At 35.8% G+C, this 17,181-nt stretch overlaps 3 protein-coding genes across 3 annotated transcripts; 1 reads left to right on the top strand and 2 right to left on the bottom strand.

The window, feature by feature from the left end:
• Positions 1-2,878: 2,878 nt before the first annotated feature.
• LOC120192518 (3beta-hydroxysteroid-dehydrogenase/decarboxylase-like) lies at positions 2,879-4,520 on the top strand. Its single transcript, XM_039195289.1, has 4 exons — positions 2,879-3,092; positions 3,257-3,408; positions 3,892-3,956; positions 4,228-4,520. The coding sequence occupies exons 1-4, from the start codon at positions 2,879-2,881 to the stop codon at positions 4,367-4,369; spliced, it is 573 nt and encodes a 190-aa protein (XP_039051220.1). The 3' UTR covers positions 4,370-4,520.
• Positions 4,521-4,904: 384 nt separating this feature from the next.
• LOC120192390 (endoribonuclease Dicer homolog 3-like) lies at positions 4,905-14,123 on the bottom strand. The gene is given in 28 exon segments (XM_039195179.1): positions 4,905-5,409; positions 5,495-5,606; positions 5,953-6,118; positions 6,406-6,732; positions 6,901-7,173; positions 7,296-7,760; positions 7,954-8,163; positions 8,255-8,415; positions 8,418-8,480; positions 8,675-8,769; positions 8,851-9,349; positions 9,352-9,376; positions 9,479-9,750; positions 9,898-10,169; positions 10,271-10,495; positions 10,621-10,781; positions 10,861-10,895; positions 10,898-11,052; positions 11,128-11,233; positions 11,362-11,491; positions 12,132-12,284; positions 12,385-12,516; positions 12,618-12,682; positions 12,896-12,965; positions 13,079-13,213; positions 13,345-13,458; positions 13,546-13,726; positions 13,808-14,123. Coding segments are annotated over 28 exon segments (4,980 nt in total). The 5' UTR covers positions 13,969-14,123; the 3' UTR covers positions 4,905-5,192.
• A 1,192-nt stretch (positions 14,124-15,315) lies between these two features.
• Positions 15,316-16,744, bottom strand: LOC120192393 (serine/threonine-protein kinase RIPK-like). The gene is made up of 4 exons (XM_039195181.1): positions 16,368-16,744; positions 16,143-16,279; positions 15,930-16,053; positions 15,316-15,840 (listed from the first exon to the last, which is right to left on the bottom strand). The coding sequence occupies exons 1-4, from the start codon at positions 16,402-16,404 to the stop codon at positions 15,347-15,349; spliced, it is 792 nt and encodes a 263-aa protein (XP_039051112.1). The 5' UTR covers positions 16,405-16,744; the 3' UTR covers positions 15,316-15,346.
• Positions 16,745-17,181: the final 437 nt, after the last annotated feature.

Here is a 17,181-nt window from a genome sequence, read left to right as displayed (position 1 = left end):
CATTTTTTTCTCCTAGGATGATCAACCGGTCTCAGAGCATTTAAAAAGAGTTGGAGTATCGCATTTTTTGGCTTTGTGTGGACTATTTGGTTAAGCAGGAACGAGAATGTTTTCAAATAAGAAGTTTCAGCGTGGAATAGATCTTTGAAGCTGCTGTGACGAGGATAGGCTTCTGGAGTCAAATGATTTTGCCGATCTTAGTCTCTCGATCCAGGATTTCTCAAATTACCCAACGCCTTAATCTCATTCAGGAGAAATTCTGGTAGGACCTGATGTGTGGTAGATTTAATATCTTTGTTGCGGGATTTTGTAGCTGCTTGATTTCAGCTGTTTTGGTTTAATGCAGTGGTGCTAATGACTCTGATCTATTACAATGGTCCCTCGAGAGTGTATTGAGCTTTCGGTCGTTAGAACAGTTTTTCGTGTCGTCTGTTTTTGTATGTTGGTGTGCAGGTGCTTATGGTAATCGGTCCTTGGGGATGCGTTCACTGGTAGATGCTTTTTCTGATGGTATATGTGTTTCTTTTGGTACTATGGTCATGGTCTTTCATGGAGGTAGTGGGCACTGTCTAATCGTTCGTATACTGAGGTTTTGCTCCAGTTTCGTGATCATTTGTGTTTTATTAATTGGCTTGGCATGGTCTTGCTGTGACTAGATTGAATGGTTCTAGATGTTTGCGGGTTGCAGTTCGGTTGTCATTATGTGAGTGTCGCTGGATGTAGGTTTGTGTCTGATGTTAAACAAGATCGAAGCTACACTAGTTAGTTCCTGTCATGCATTTGCGATATATGGCCTGCCTTGGGGAAAGATCCAATGTTTCGGTTGCTATTTGATATTGCAAATTCTGAAATTGCATTTGATTCATGTTTACCTAGTTTGCAGATTGGTTGTTGTCTACTTTCTTCAGAGTTTTGTGGTAGGTTCGTTTCTGTGAGAATGCGGTAGACGAGCAGCAGCCATGTTCACTTTGGTTCGGTTCATGGTACTTTGTATTGTTTCACTTGTCATGTGAGTTTTTAAATGTAATACAAAACGTTTTTTTTCAAAAAATAAACATTGTTAATTTTTAACGACGTGAAAATATAAGATTGTGTTTACTATTTTTCTAAATTTCATTTTCATTAAAAAAATCTTGTGTTTTTACTCCATTGAAAATTAATATGGTTAATACAAATATTATTAAAATAATTGATTAAATTAAAATTCAGAGAGATTTTTAAGTATAAATTTAAAAAATATGTTTAATTTTGAGTGATAATTTAGAGAAAAAATATATATATTTTAAAAATTATTGTCTAATTCAAATATACTAAATAAATTTAACCCAATTTTATTTAACAAACTTAAAGAGTAGATTAGTGTTTGGCAGACCTAAAAGATTAAAGAGCATGAGTACAAGTAAATTAAGTATACGTAGGCTATGATTAGACTTAAAGAATACGTAGCCTACTTTTAATAATGACCAAGTAAAGATTGAGTCACACGTCCTCGACAATATTTGCACGATGCTTTAACAAAACCGAAGCATCTTGAGTAAATAGACCTTTAAATATTAATTATATGATTAAATCACTCAATTAATTTTTATAACAATCAGGTCATATGTTATCGTGTTAATCGTCATCAATGACCGTATTTAATGGATAATGAATCCTAAATTCTACTATAAGATTCACCTCAATTGCGTTCAATTCATGTGATTAAATTATTGAGAATATCTCTCAAAATTCATTGAATCATTCTAATTTCTTTAAACTTCTTGAGCATCGATTTATGTCGTCTACTATCAGATGACATCATTCTCAAGATATATTCTTTCTCTCATTAATTATAATATTTTTATCCTTCAGATCATCGGATGCATCTCAATCTTCGAGAAGTTCAAAACTCTAAATAAATTTTAGTTTTAGATTATATTTTTAATTAATTGAGTGATTTATTTATAACTTTTTAAAATTGAATGATCTATTGGTAATCTTATTAATAATTAGATAATCTATTTATAATCTTACTAATAATTAGTAATTAGATATAGTTTACCGATAATAAAATTATAAAAAAGGGTAAAGTACACAAATGATTTCTCGACTACATGGCATTTCTTTGTTGAATCTTTCAGCTATTAAAAGTTACAAAATGATACTTGACCATAGGGTATTACTTTGTCTAGTCCCTAAGTATTAAAATTTATAAAATGATCATCCGACTATTCATATGTTCCAAACTGTCATTTTTCGTTAAAAAATTGACAATAATTTGAGCTGAACATTAACATGTTGCTTAAGATGTGATAAAACATGATTCTAAAATCTCAAATAACTATACAAATCAAATGGTTTTAGGATCAAATTTTATCATATACAGTCAGTAGGTTAACATTCAACTAAGACGATCGTCAATTTTTAACAAAAAGAACAAATTTGAAACATATGAATAGTCGGATGACGATTTTGTAACTTTACCCTATAGTCATAAGATCATTTGTGTAGTTTACCCTAAAACAATATTTTGTAATTATGCTAACACCAGTCTCATGTTTAACGACTCAATACAATAATACGTGTGTGACCATTATTAGCTTTGGGATCCAGGCAGCCAATGCTTAATGGTGTAAGCACAAGGGTTAGAATTTAAGATTCAGTATGAGGCTATCCTGTAATCTTGGACTACGAAATAGATGAATTTAATGAGTTGAAAGCTAAAAGGCGGTTGGGCTAGTGTAGAAAGGGCTGTGCGAATCTTGTAATCCATCTGTGGATATGTTATTCAACTGATGTAGTAGTTAGACTGTTACACTGATTATGATGATATAATTTGACTGTTAACTGATAATCCATGTTATAAACTTATAATGGAATTGATATATTTATTCAGTGCATGTGCATGTTTTACATTCTGTGGTTTATTGCAGTTGCTGACACATTACTTTGGAAGAATAAAAGGCAGACACTGGCAGTTCTGTTAGCATTGGTTGCAATTTACTACAACTTCATTGCTTCGGGTGCTACAATTATCACTGCAGTTTCAAAGCTTCTCTTGTTGTCACTATTTTTATTGTTCATCCATGGCAGTTTGCCGAATAGAATGTATGTACCAAACCACTTGGCTTAAAAAGAAAAGATTAACGTAATCTTGGTCTCGAAAAAAAATGCATGCTCCGAATCAGGCACTTTTCTTGATTTTATATACTCTGGGTCCTAATTATTACTGGGAAGGCTAAACAAGCAAGATTTTCTAATGCTGAGCACAATAACTGATATACAGTAGAGAAAATTCCAGCATCAAATTTCCACTTATCAGAAGAGAAATCAAGGAACATTGTTATGTTGATGGTTTCGACCTGGAATGGCGGTGTTAATGCTTTGAAATCTCTTTGCAAGGGGAAGGATTGGATACTTCTCTTCAGGGTATTTGTGTGCTTTCGAATATATTAGATGTCTAGTACCAATAACCTCTCCGTTTTCTGAACTTAAATACTATAAATTGATTGCACCTCATGAAAAATTGTGTAAGACAATGCGACCTCTGGACTTCATCTCTTATGTTGCATGTTCATAGTCTTTTAGATGGTAAATGATTGATCACTAAACTTAAACTGGGTCCTCAGTTCTTTGCGTTGGAGATCAGTAAGTATATACACAATAGGTTCACTCTGTTAAACATGAGCTCATATGCTTAAACTACCAACCTTCCTTTTCTCTTTCATTTCTCTGCCAGTCATTGGCCTGTTATGCCTCTATTACTAGACTTAATTTATATGAGCTCATATGCTTAAACTACCAACCTTTTCTCTTATATGTTGTTCACTGTGAAATGACAAACACTCTTAATGTGAAAAATTATGGTGGCTGTAATCATTTTGGTGTAACTTTTTCTCTGCAATAAAACAGGTGTTTTTTTCTTTACTGCTTCTAAGCTTCCTTGGAGCCGTATCTTTTCACTGTTTTTGTCATAGGTTCACCCCTTCTCCCTCTCTCTTTCACACTCACATAAGCACACCGGAAAAGATGCTTAGGCACCTGCAAACATATATCAAGGGTAATGTATCTGTATCATTGAACATGGAAGAAGTATTTTATTAATACTCCAGGGCAGCAAATGTTGCCTGTCTTACATAAAATAATCTGAAATTTCAGTTCTGTACAAAGCATTGTCATAGGCTTGTTTCCTTCGATAAGCTTATTCTTTATAATTCTCTCACCGCAATAAAAAACTTATTACTGCAGGACTTCCCCTCGCCTTTATAGCTTTCTATGTATTCGACAAAAAGGAGCAAGAAATCGATTCTTTCATTCTAGAAGCTTTATCAACGGTGTGCAAATTGAAATCTGGTATTTCCAGGAAGATAGTGTCCTCCAAGAAGAATGACTGATAGCATACTACACCATTGGGAACTTGACATCATGGGGAGAAGTACTATCAATTATTTTGAGCTCTTTTCCGAGGACTTTAAGCATATGGACATGTAACATTGCCACTTTGTAATTTAGTCATTTCAGTTCTGAACGATTCATTTCGAGACTCCATATAATTAGATCTATGGCATCACTTTGGTTCACCTGTATGTATTCCGTTGGAATGTTTGATGCCCTATCCCCTTTGGATTGTATACTTGAGTTTATTTTGGGTTAGTGTACCCTTCTGTTTTCGATTTGATGAATTAAAGGACTTCCATTACCGATTTAATCGATCAACCTCATATTTCAGTTCTGTTTCCATTATCAACTTCAGCAAAGAATTTCAAGTAGTAGGGCGGTTGGTTGGTTTGATTAATGAATTGAATTTGGTTGAGGTTAGATTTTAGTTGAAGTTTTTTATGTTATAAAATTGAAAATTCATCGTAAGTCGACTCAATAATTGACCGATGTAAAAAAAGTTGATGTAAAAAAACCTCTATTTCCGATTGGCCAATTTGAACATATATTCAGCGTCGATGGCTCAACATTTTTGCATTACGGCGTCTACAATTGTTTATGCCAACCGAAAGCTACGGCAGACTGCGAAGGCCTGATTTTCAAAAGAATTGATTTCTTTGGGAGTTCTAATGGAAGAGATGAAGTATTCATTAGCATGGCATGTTGGACTATGGGCAATTTACACAAGTAGATTGATATTTTGTTGCGACTCAGTATCGGGGCAGAAAAGATAGATAGCAAACATCACCTTCCATGGCATTCTCGACCATCTTGAATTAGAATTCCAAGGTTTCCTCGATAACAATCTTCCCACGCTGTTCAAGCTCGTAAAGCATAAATAGTGCCGCAGAATCCATAGAACTTTTCTTGTCAGCTTTTGTGTCACCAGAGCATTCCATAATGTCATATCCCGGGACATTCAAGGTGATTTTCGACACAAAGCTGATAAACCCTTTTCTTCTCTCGGTACCTTCGCCGATTTCCATTGGAGTGCTGCATAAGGAAAGGGTAAATGAGGCTAGAAACACTGGAGAAGTAGCTACATTGATTTGTATATGAATATTCATAAGAAAGATACCTTGATTTGTGTTCTGTTGGTTGGATTGTAGGCATAGGCCATAGCAGTTTCTTACACAGCTCGAAAAGCGTACTCCTTGGTCCTCCTTTCTTTGTCTTTATCGTTACCATAACTAAAAAAACAGAGAAGAAAATGTCACGGACATGTTCGCATAAAGCACAAAAACATAAACTAAAAGACAACCTAATTCATAACTTAATGGAACCAATAAGAGATGGTGAATCCTTCTTTGCTTTTTACGAGAGCACACCGAAAACGTAGAAATCTCATATCTTACAAACAAACGTAGTAATCCAATAACACCAATTTTACGTTTAAAGCCTATCTGATTTATTGACCATGCACCCTATACTAATATATCAGTTTGATTTCTTAAGACAATGCCATTATGTAAAGATACGTATGCTCATTTGCTAATATTTGAGTTCGACTTTTTTTTATAACTGAATGTTGCATACCTGGGGTGGCAGGGGTAGCACCGCATGCTACCTTCGAATCATCAAGCAACTGAGTTTCGGGTCTCTTTTGCCTCTTATGGATTGTTGGTTCTAACGATTCATCATCAACGGTTTGATTTGAATCCGCACAGTCATGTTTCTTTCTCTTACGGGAGATTCCTCTGTTCTGTTGACATCGAATAACAGGAACATTGACAATGTGAATGCCAACAATCAGTTCACTCAACATGCATCGATGAATTTGACTGAAACCTAAAAGGGAATTAAACATATCGAAAGATCCCCCTACAGAAATGCAGACTATAGATGCATATGATCACCAATTGTAAAGCATGACATAAAAAATATATATTACAAAAAGAAGGAAACTTGTGATTGTTCATAGGAAAGTGGGGACTGGTGACTGAGGAGTGAAGAATCATTGTGAAGTTAACGGCTTTAATATGTGTGTACCTCAAGTTGCTTCAACAAATTCGAAGCTGCTTTTCCTTTCGCTACTTTTCTACTTCTATCAAACCCCTCTCCGACCAACAGGTCATGATCTAGCTGCAATAGAAGCTCGGCATGCACCACTTCCCCCATATTTGCACATTTTTCCTTGATAAAATATCCAAGAGAGTCACATAATTCATTCAGTTCCCGAAGCGGAGGCAGTTCAAGCTTATCTGGGGTCACAATTGGAGACAACAGTGGTTCAACAATTCTCCAGACTTCGTCAAGATTCAGGTTCGTATCAATCAGAATTGCCCCAACAATACTTTCAACTAGGTCTCCAAGAGCCTGTAACAAAGAAAGTGGCATCATCAATAATTGCCTCGATTAAACAAGCCATATGGTATACATGGAAAGTGTATAAAAAACAGTAATGGAAAATAATAGAGCCGTACAATACATCTCTAATTCTGCACCAACAAAAAAAATTGATGATAAACAAATAATTGACTGTACCTTGGGACCTTTTATCCCAGGATCTGATCTGGTGGTGTTTTGAGAATCAGTGAAGGATTGTACATATTCACTTATTTGGTCTGTTAGTAGAGCTGAACTATGTTGAAGATGTTTATAAAGGTTGTGGCGCACGGCAACTTGAGCAAAACTTTCATTATTAACTGTAGCGGACCGCAGGTCGGTCAACTCTCCTGGATCTATATCAGTGTGATTGTGGTAGAGATATTGGGTGATCAGCAAGTCCAACACAGAATCACCAAGAAATTCGAGCCTCTAGAAAAAAATTCAATTCGTAAAAGGGTGAGATCACATAAGGTCTAAACCAATGTTTACAATTTTCCAAGAAAAAGGAAAAAAAATGAACTCGTACACGTATAGAGAACTACTTTAACTACCTGGTAACAGTAGAACTCATGCGCAGATTCATGTGTCAAGGCCTCCTGTAAGAGGAACTTAACAGAAAAGTTGTAGCCAACTTTTGACTCTATATCGTGGATTTCATTACTGGGTAGATAATTTCGCAGGGATGCTTGATTAATGACTTCAGAAACCATAGAGGGATCAAGTTCAGCATCAACCCCGAGCCACTTCATCACATGAAGGGCAGCAACAAGTCCACCACTTACGAAGTATGCTCCTATGAGAGCTTCAACACAATCTGATACGGTTTTTGAACACATCCATCGGTGGCCTCTATCACATGATTTTCCAACCTTAATTTTGGGGTCTTCGGTCTGAAAAGTTTTATCCAAAGGAACTTCTAGAGATTCCACTCCACACTTGCAAGGAACCGGGCGAAGAGATTGTTGTCCGGGAGCAACCCAGCGACGGGGATCAAAAGCACCGTCCCTAATGTATCCCTGTTACGTAAGAAATAAAAGCAATGTAACAATCAACAGCTTGTAACACTAGTAAATTTTCCAGAAAGGGCATAAACAATATAAAGTTGAGCACAACGGGTTGAATTACAGGCAATAACACCAGACTAATAAACGGATAGAGTTGACAGATATTTTGGTGCCAATGATTCTAGCAAATATAAGGAAATAACACCTGTATTTTGTGGTCAGTTCCCAACTTATGCAGGGTTGAATTACATACTGCCAATGAACGCCTCGAAGATAATTGTCCCTCATGTTTGCTGGGATATTTAAGAAAAACTGTGCAGCTAACAGTGTACTTCAGAACTGAATCCCCAAGTAATTCCAATCTTTCCATGGAAAAACTTTCACAACATCTAAGTGTTGTCAATGCTTCCAGGATCTGTTCAGTTTAATAAATATATCTAATTAGTGTTAAAGGAATGAATCGTTTCGAGACAACCAGAGTTAAAGTGGAGATTTAGAGAACAAACCATTGAGCTTGGAATATCGACGTTGCTAGAATGAAAATTGATCTCTTCTCTAAGTTGGTTAGCCAACATTAACGACTCCAGCCGGTGCATTACTGATGGCAGTAAGTAAAGTGCTTTTAGAACACTTACTGGGACATCAAGGGCAAGCAAAAGCTCAGGGGCATGTGGACATGGAAGCGTGGCTTTTCGTTAACCACGCCAGCTTGTGATGCTTTAGCCGAAACACCTGCTCGGTAATGGGAAAATATTAGAAATCATATGGGCATAAGGTACGATGTTAGTGCTATTTCAGGTTTAAGACCCTATTCAAGTAGCTTGAAATGCCTTGGGAATAATGAACCCAGTAAGATGACTGCAAAACTACATGAGCATTTCATCTGCATAGTCTCTAATTGTAGTATAGCTAAAGTATTTACAAACCTTCATCATTAAAATTCACAAGCAAATTGTGCGGGTTATGGCTCTGCTTTAACAGCAACAAAGGCTGTCGTGGATGTTTCAGCACAATCCCATACCTGGTCAAAACCAGCATTATAATCAGAACCACTTTGGGATGCAGATATAAAAAAGAATATTGGGAACCAACTATCACTTACTTTTTGCAGAAGTATTCAGAGAAGGAAGCAAACCCTGATGAGACCTTATCAACAGTTTCATCAAACGAACTGCCGGCGGTTATATCACTCACAGCCTCAATGACGCAGTAGATTCTTCCAGTGTGAATAGCCAGTACTACCTTATTTCTAAGACCGTTAACATCAACTGAACTGTTAGCAAAGTGAATCATATTGGTTTCCTCATAGTCTGCCACAGGTGAACCAGTATGGTTAAATGATGGATTGCTTCTATCACCATCATATTGCTCTGTGCCTAACAAAGAATTTTTATTTAAAAAGTCTGCAGCAAATGTACAAGATATTATCGCAGGCCAGTTTATTCTCAATTCATTAGCTGAACAATCCTCAAGGGGTAAAAGCAAATACATATGGGATGGACTCCACAAAGAGCTTGTTTTATCACGAAGAAGAAATTCTCTAGGTGTTCCAGATGATTTAGATCCAACAAATAACTTTCCAAACAAGCCATTGAAGAAAATTCCTGAAAGCGCTTTGCTTCCATCATCTAGAATGAAGAAAATGAAAACAAAACAGTGTGAACATGAGATTTAAATAAGTACTTTATGTAGGGGGAAAAACAATTCTGCAACATTTGATTTATTAATACCTGTTCTGCATTCAAATGCACTTGCCCACAGGAAGAAACACTAGCCTTAGCCGTCTTTCCAATCAAGTAAAGATCCATTTCAGTATTCCCCACATCAGCTGCAAGCTTTGATTCAATTAGAAGAACAAATTGGGAATAAATCACAGTAACGATATTGCATTTGAAGTCAAATTTATAGCCAAAGAAAACAGCATCATCGGATTTTTCTCCCCAGCTTCCGCATAAAGCCTGAATGCAAGTTGTTCCATGAAGCTCCTTACGTTTTGTAGTTCCTTGGTACCACAAAAAAAAAGAGAAGGAAAAACAGGATTATGAAGCCAACTTATCTTTTTGAATGCAAATCTTCTTACACACTCATACCGAAGTTGCAAAATCAATCATTAAACACAAATTTCATACTTCAAAAGTGTATGTTATACCTGCACCTGCACCAGAATCAGAATCCTTTCCTTTAGAAACAATAGCATTTTCTGAAGGCCCTTCGATGGATGGAATAAGATGATCATTCAAGGCACCCACTTGATGAAGCTGCTTACATGCTTCTAAGCATACAAGCTGCTTTGCTAAATGAGAATTCCTAGACAGTGGACCAGCTATTGTGTGAAAGGCTGCATTAACAGGTAATGTTAATTTACACTCATATAATCCTTCAGAAGATGTGAACTCGAAACTTGGCTTTGGCGTGTAATATCTACATTAAACAGAGGACAGTACATGCATTAATGTCTTCAAAAAACTCCCAAACATAGTGAAAATGAAAATGAAACAACAATAAAATAACAAGCAGCATACTTGTCACCAGGGAGCTTTCCACAATATCTATGGATGAGGCTAACAGCAGAATCTGCAGTAACTGAAGCTCCCGTAGCATCCACAACAAAAGTATTGGGTTCTTCAAAGGAACAATTTTTTAGAATGCATAGATGAGAATCAGGATCTCTTTTAATTGCTGTATTTGTCATTGAGTACTCACTCCTGATTAAATCATATATTTGATTTCTTTGTTTCAAATTTCCCCTGTCAATACAACAGTTAAAGCCATTATATCATAAAATAGAGACGCCCATGGCGACAAATCTTCTGACAGTCAAAAGTATTACAGGCAAGCAACACATGTATGCTTAACAATAACATAATTCTACCTCTCAAGCATCATGATGAATTCAGAATTGTTCTTCCTAGCTCTTCCTCGAGATTGTATATAACTCCGGACTGTCTTTGGCAGGTCGAAACGTATCACATACCAGCAGTTTGGTACATGAATTCCTTCCTCAACCACATCAGTAGTAAATAATAGGTTCACCTGTGTGAAGCTTTTAATCACTAACCATAAAATATCTAAATATCTGTGCTTATAAGCTATTATATAGATAATGAGATACCTTCCCAGATCGAAATGACTCCAAGGTTTCCTTTGTACTTTTGGTGCCAGGGAATCAACTGATGTATTACTTCCAGTCATATATGATACCATGAAATGTGATAAATAGCTCACTTTCTTCACAAATCTTTCAATTACTTTAGCAGTAATAATTCTTTCAACAAAAATCAGGCACGATACTTGTCTAGTTTCTCTGCCACCATAGAAATAAAAGTAAGCAAACACTGTTATCATATTCCAAAGGCTAGCCACTTAAGTTTCTTATTACCCGAATGATTGGAAAAGTTGAAGTAGTTCATGCAGTTTTGGAGAAATATAGCCAAGATCTACTGCCTTTAAATAGTCAAATCCGGAATTCAGAAAACCTTTATCGCCTGAAACAATGAGAAGTGAACAATTAGTGAGAGAAAAATGTATCAAAGACACATTAACTTAAACTTCTAGAAAAGAAAAGATGGTGTAAACCAGATAAAACAACGGCAAAAGGTACATCACATCATACCGAGGGGAAGGGACTCCCCAATTAAGCATCGGACTTCCTCAAGGAAATTTTGCCACTGCAACACACTTTCTCTATATGCTTCACATTCCTCTTTGGTGTCAATGATGTTCTCTAGACAGACGTTAACAGCCTAGGAAAGAAGTAACATAAAGCACATCATCACAAATGGAAAGACATAGCAGGAAAATAAACTATATAAAGCCCAAGCAAACCTTATCAGTCATTAAACAATGGAGATTGTATAAATTGTTATACACAAGATGAAGACATGTAGGTGGATATTTAAGAAAGACAAGTAGAGAGCTGCTGTCAAACATGTTACCGTCTATGTTACGAAAGACCATTAATTTGATTTCTTTAATTAAGGCTTAGATCATGCTTTTGTTTCTTTCCTTAGGTTTCTTGATTGTCTTTTTAGTTGATATATTTCCCTTCTAAAATAGGTTTTCTAATCATGCAATAAGACCGATCTTTAATGAGTAGTAATGTTTCAATCTCCCTTTGATAAGCTGTTCTATCAATCCCAAACACTCGGTTGCAACAAAACATTACTTTGTTAATTGATTTTTAGATTAATGGATCTATTAAAGTTGAATCAAACAAAAAAGGAGATTATTTATCTTAGTAAATAAATAGTAATTAAAAGACGTATGTGTTAGAAGAGCCGCTTGAATTTTATACAGCATGCAAAAGCAAGACAACACATTTTTCCTCTTAAAGATCATTCTTTTATTCTCTCTAGTTGAAATCTATGACAGCGCAAATCATACCTCATAAGCACATACGAGACCAAGATTGTCAAGACAATGCAGAATCTTAGCATTTTCATTTGATAATCGCTTTTGTAGTGCTTTAAGCTTATCATCCAAGTCTTTATAAGAAACTTGCAGTGAGTCTTGCAACTTCATCAATGATACGTCGGTCTGTCCAGGAAAAATTAAAATGACTTCAACATCCAACATGAAAAGTGTAGACAACAATTGGCATATGCATGTGAATCACGTTATACATGTCCATGGATACCTTTAACCGAGAGGCTTCTACCATTGCTTTCAAATCTGAACTAGAAAATTTCGCTGGATCATAAAACCTACAACTTTCCTTAGCAGTCGGAACATATGTTTCCATCTCTGTCCTGTCTTCAATGGTATATATCTGCAATAGCTCACATCCAAGATATTGTTCGTATCAACATAGGGTTTTCCAGCAAGTCAATCACAGGTAACCAGAACAACTAAATAAAATAAAATAAATACCAAGCAATCCAAAACACTTTCAAGTTCTGACATTTGACCCTCACAATCATCGCTGGAGGAGACACCTGCACAAAGTTGAATCAAAATACCTTTAAAAGCTCCTACACCAATAAACCGAGAAGCACAAGGCTACTAGCTTCAAGTTGATTCTCTTTAGAAATAGATCCCAAATGGTTCAAGCAACTTTACTTTATATTTAGGTAATAGGAACAAAACTCAAGCAACACAGGATTTAAATAAAGGATAAACCTTATGAATAGTAATCGGTAATACCTTACCCTTGCTAACTACAGGTGATGCTGTCATTCCAAAAATCTTCGGCTTGTTCTTGGATTTGTGATAAAATTCCTACACCAGAATAAGGAACACAATAAAATTTCATTTTTAATCAGGAAAAATAACAACAAAAAGAAGAAAAAAAAGTTAATAAATTCTTGCAAAAAGATTTGTGGATTACTGACCTTCATTATTCTCGCATATGGATGGTTGCCAGTAGCACGGTGGCACTCATCTATTATCAATAAGGACACCATCTCTAGACTCAAGAATGCCTTCCTTAAGGTATCCAATAGAATTTGTGGTGTCATCACCAGAACCTATAAGATAGATATTTGTATCAGTTACGCCTTAATTCTAAAAGAGACAGAGGATCCTCAACGCGAGTATACCAGAGCATAAATAAGCATAAAAAATAGCCTCATTATAGCTAATTAATTAGAAAACTTACATCATGACCCTTTACTTCTTTCTCCCAACAATCCGAGGTCCATTCATCAACCCCCATGGCTCCATAATACTGCTTAACTTCCAAACTTGTATGATCTTTTATGTATTCAAATTGCTGCAAACACACACACACACAACCAATGTTCAAGTTTATCACATCAACGGGGGGAAATTTCATACTTTCCACGATCAAAATGCATACCTGGTTAACTAGATGGACAGTGGGGGCCAAGAAAACAATCAACTTTTTACTGTCACCAGACTTAAAAGCTTCACCAAAATCTTTGATGAGCATCACAGCTATCATTGTCTTCCCTACACCTGTATCCAACACTGCTATTATGTTTCTTCTCTTTGCAACCTCATACACCTGCAATTGATACCTACAGAACAAGAAATTAAAGACAAAAAATCAGAATGACACTAAAAATAACCTAACACAAAGGGGGGGCGGGGAGGCAAACCCTCTGGGGTTTAATTCCTCTGGTTTTGAAGATGAAGAATGGTCTTCCATAGCAGCATTATTTCCATCTACAACAATCATATCAGGTGATGGGTCTGCTGAGTTCATCTCACTGAAACTTCTTTTCAGAGGGTTACTCTGCTCCTCCTTTGGAGAATGCATCTAGGTTATGGAGATATCTAACAAGAGAAAAAGACTAAACTTTCACTGAATGGGACTGATTAGTTAAAAAACACACAAAATATGTGAATCCCTAAAGGACTAATAGTGTGATCAGAAAACCGGAGAAAATTGGGCTGTTGAATGGGACTCCAGCAAGGACATGGATTCTAGAAAAATACTGTTCAGGGAATTTTCTAACCATTCATTATTTGGAGCGTATTAGATGATTTGGAAACTATTTCTTAGTATTAGATGATTTGGAGCGTATGCTGTCAGCTGTTTGGTTCACGAGCATTAGAGGGAAAGTGTAAAACACAGCCCAATGTTTATTGGACATGTATGGTAAACCTACTCTTTCTAGTTTCCTGGCTTTTCGTTGTTTGAAGGAAGTCAACGCATTGGCTTTGAGCTGTTGCAAAATATACATTCGTCTTGAAGGTCATGGGTCGTAGTTTTTAGTTTATATCAATTTAATTTGAGCATTTTATGAGTTCGATATAAATATTTTATTTTATAAAATAAAAATTTAATTAAAAATAGATTATAATAATTATTTTGAATCTGATTTGATCTTATTCTTCAAAAAATTCAATTGATCTTGATTCAAACTTAATTTTTCAAAAAATATATATATAATTTTGTAAGATTAAATCGAATCAAAATCCAAAAAATTCAGACTAATTATCCATCCTAATTTTGTTAGTGTATTATGATGCTTTTTGCAGCATATATAGTAAATTCTATTTTTTTATATTTATAAATTTTGGAAATAGTCCCTTCATTTTAAATCTGTATTTTAAATAATGTTTTTGAAGAGATTATTTAAAATTAAAAAAATATTATTTAAATTATATTATTTTAAGTATCTTATTCTTTTTAAATTATTCAAAATCTTTTAGAATTTAAGAATCACATTGAAACAATTCAATTTCATACTCATTTTCGAATGACTTTAACAAAGACAATGGCTTAAGAGAAATCAAAACTAACTCTACTACAGTGGTGAAATTAAGGGGACTGTGTGACGACGGCTTTGATGCTTCTTAATGGAAAAATCATAATCGAAGTCCCTGTAAAATTATTAAGTTTTTATTTAATGTAATGGTGAATTTGTATTTTGGTTCTATAATGATAAAAAAAACTTCAATTTAATTCCTTTAAAAATTATAAAGTTATAATCTAATGCAATGATAAGATTACTTTTTGATTTTTCAGAAATTCATACATAAATTTCAATAATTTAGGTAACCAATATAAAAGGTAAGTTGTGAATTTTCAACCTTTCGACAAATATGTTTGAATCTTCTGTGTATGACGTAAATATCTCATATATATAATTTATATACCATAAAATTTCGATCATATAAAAATAAATTTCTCACATGCTCATGTTACATGGTGATTCTGCATTAGTCACCAAAGAACGAGGCAATTTGATCCGATTCCGCCAACCACAACGATGTCGATCATGTTTTTCCACGCCACGATCCTTCATCGTAAAGAACTCGTTGCTATCATCGGTTTCATTCGGCACTACATAAACAAATGTTCCAACAAATTCATCCACAAACCCTTGAACAGAGTCCAGTATTTTGACCACATCGCCCATGCCCGGCCTCGGCTTCGGCTGGTGGCTCAAGCATTTGTAAGCCAATGCGGCCACCTTTGGGGCGCCCTTGTTGGAAAATTGTCCCTCGAGTCTTGCATCTATTAGCCTGTCAACCTTCATAGAGTCCCTTAACAATGGCCTTGCCCATTCCACAAGGCTCTGTTCTCGACCGGGACGGCTATTGTCCACCGATCGTTTCCCCATCAATAACTCCAATAGAACCACTCCGAAGCTGTATACATCACTCATTGTTGTCAAATGACCTGAAATTAACATAAGAAAAACAAATATATTGATGTTTGATGTACATACTAGGCTGCAAGTTTAATTGAGTGAATTGCACACATCATACCAGTCATGATGTACTCCGGAGCTGCATATCCTTGTGTGCCCATTACTCGTGTCGTTACATGCGTCTCTCCGCATCCTGGACCGTCCTTCGCTAACCCGAAATCGGATAGTTTACAATTGTAATCCTGAAATGAGAATCACATGCACCCAGATCAGCCTTTGAGAACTATCTTCTCTCAGAATTCCATCAAACACTTGAGGAAAAAGGACTCACATAGTCTAATAAGATGTTTGAAGATTTAAAGTCCCTAAATATCACTAGTTTATCTGCTTCGTGTAGGAAGGCCAGACCTTTTGCTGCTCCTAATGCAATTTTCATCCGAGTCGACCATGGTAATGTAGCCGAATACTCTGTAAAATTTGGTATTGAATTGTTTGAAAACATATTCCCATACATATATATATATACATACATACTTTCTGAACTAAAACAACATACTCCTAAAGAGTTGATTTTCTAAGCTTCCTCTTGGCATATATTCATACACCAGGAGCCTGTTATCTTCTTCATAACAATATCCAATCAGCTTAACCAGATGGGGATGCCTCAGTTGACCAAGAAAGATGTGGGACCTTCAAAAGTTCCTTCACAGTTGGCTAAACCACCTACACGTTCAGCATCCTTAAATAACCAGAAAGCAGATACTGTATCCGAAACAACCAGCCAGCCTGCGGAAACTGAAGCAGAAGCAACGCAAACTGAATTGCTGCCACCATCTCCGGAGAATGAATGCACGGACCCTCCCCCAAAAGAGACTCTCATGGAAGAAAGCATTCGACTCACACGCGGTAGATTAAAGAAAACCCGATCTGCCGGCCAATAAAATAATGGTATTAGCTCCTGTTCTTTCAGGTTACTGAATTAGTATTTAAATCAGTAGGCATAGAATGCTATTGAATAATTGGTATTAACATTGATGTAAATTTCTTGTGTTCTAGTTACGATTTCAGTGGTTGAATTGTTGCTTTACTTATGCACGTTTTTATCATCTCACATTGGTGCTCAAGAAATCAACGGCTTAAAATTAATCCTCCAAGTCTCGAGTCTTAATTCAACTTTGGACGCAGAAAATGAGCTTTTAGTTCCTTTCAGCTCGCCCGACCAAAATCACGGGGCATATCCGTAAATGAAACATCGAGAATATAACACCTTAACAGAAAAGCTTGACATTTAATTTCAGGTCATATTCAGAACTGTCGTCCTTTTGTTATTTTAAAATCTTAAGATTTAGTCACTATACTTTAGTTTAACT

Source organism: Hibiscus syriacus, unplaced genomic scaffold (genome assembly GCF_006381635.1).
Source record: "Hibiscus syriacus cultivar Baekdansim isolate YM2019G1 unplaced genomic scaffold, ASM638163v2 tig00116975_pilon, whole genome shotgun sequence".
NCBI classification, from domain to species: Eukaryota; Viridiplantae; Streptophyta; class Magnoliopsida; order Malvales; family Malvaceae; genus Hibiscus; species Hibiscus syriacus.
Note: the sequence above shows the minus strand (reverse complement) of the source record. Positions and strands in the feature narration are given on the sequence as shown.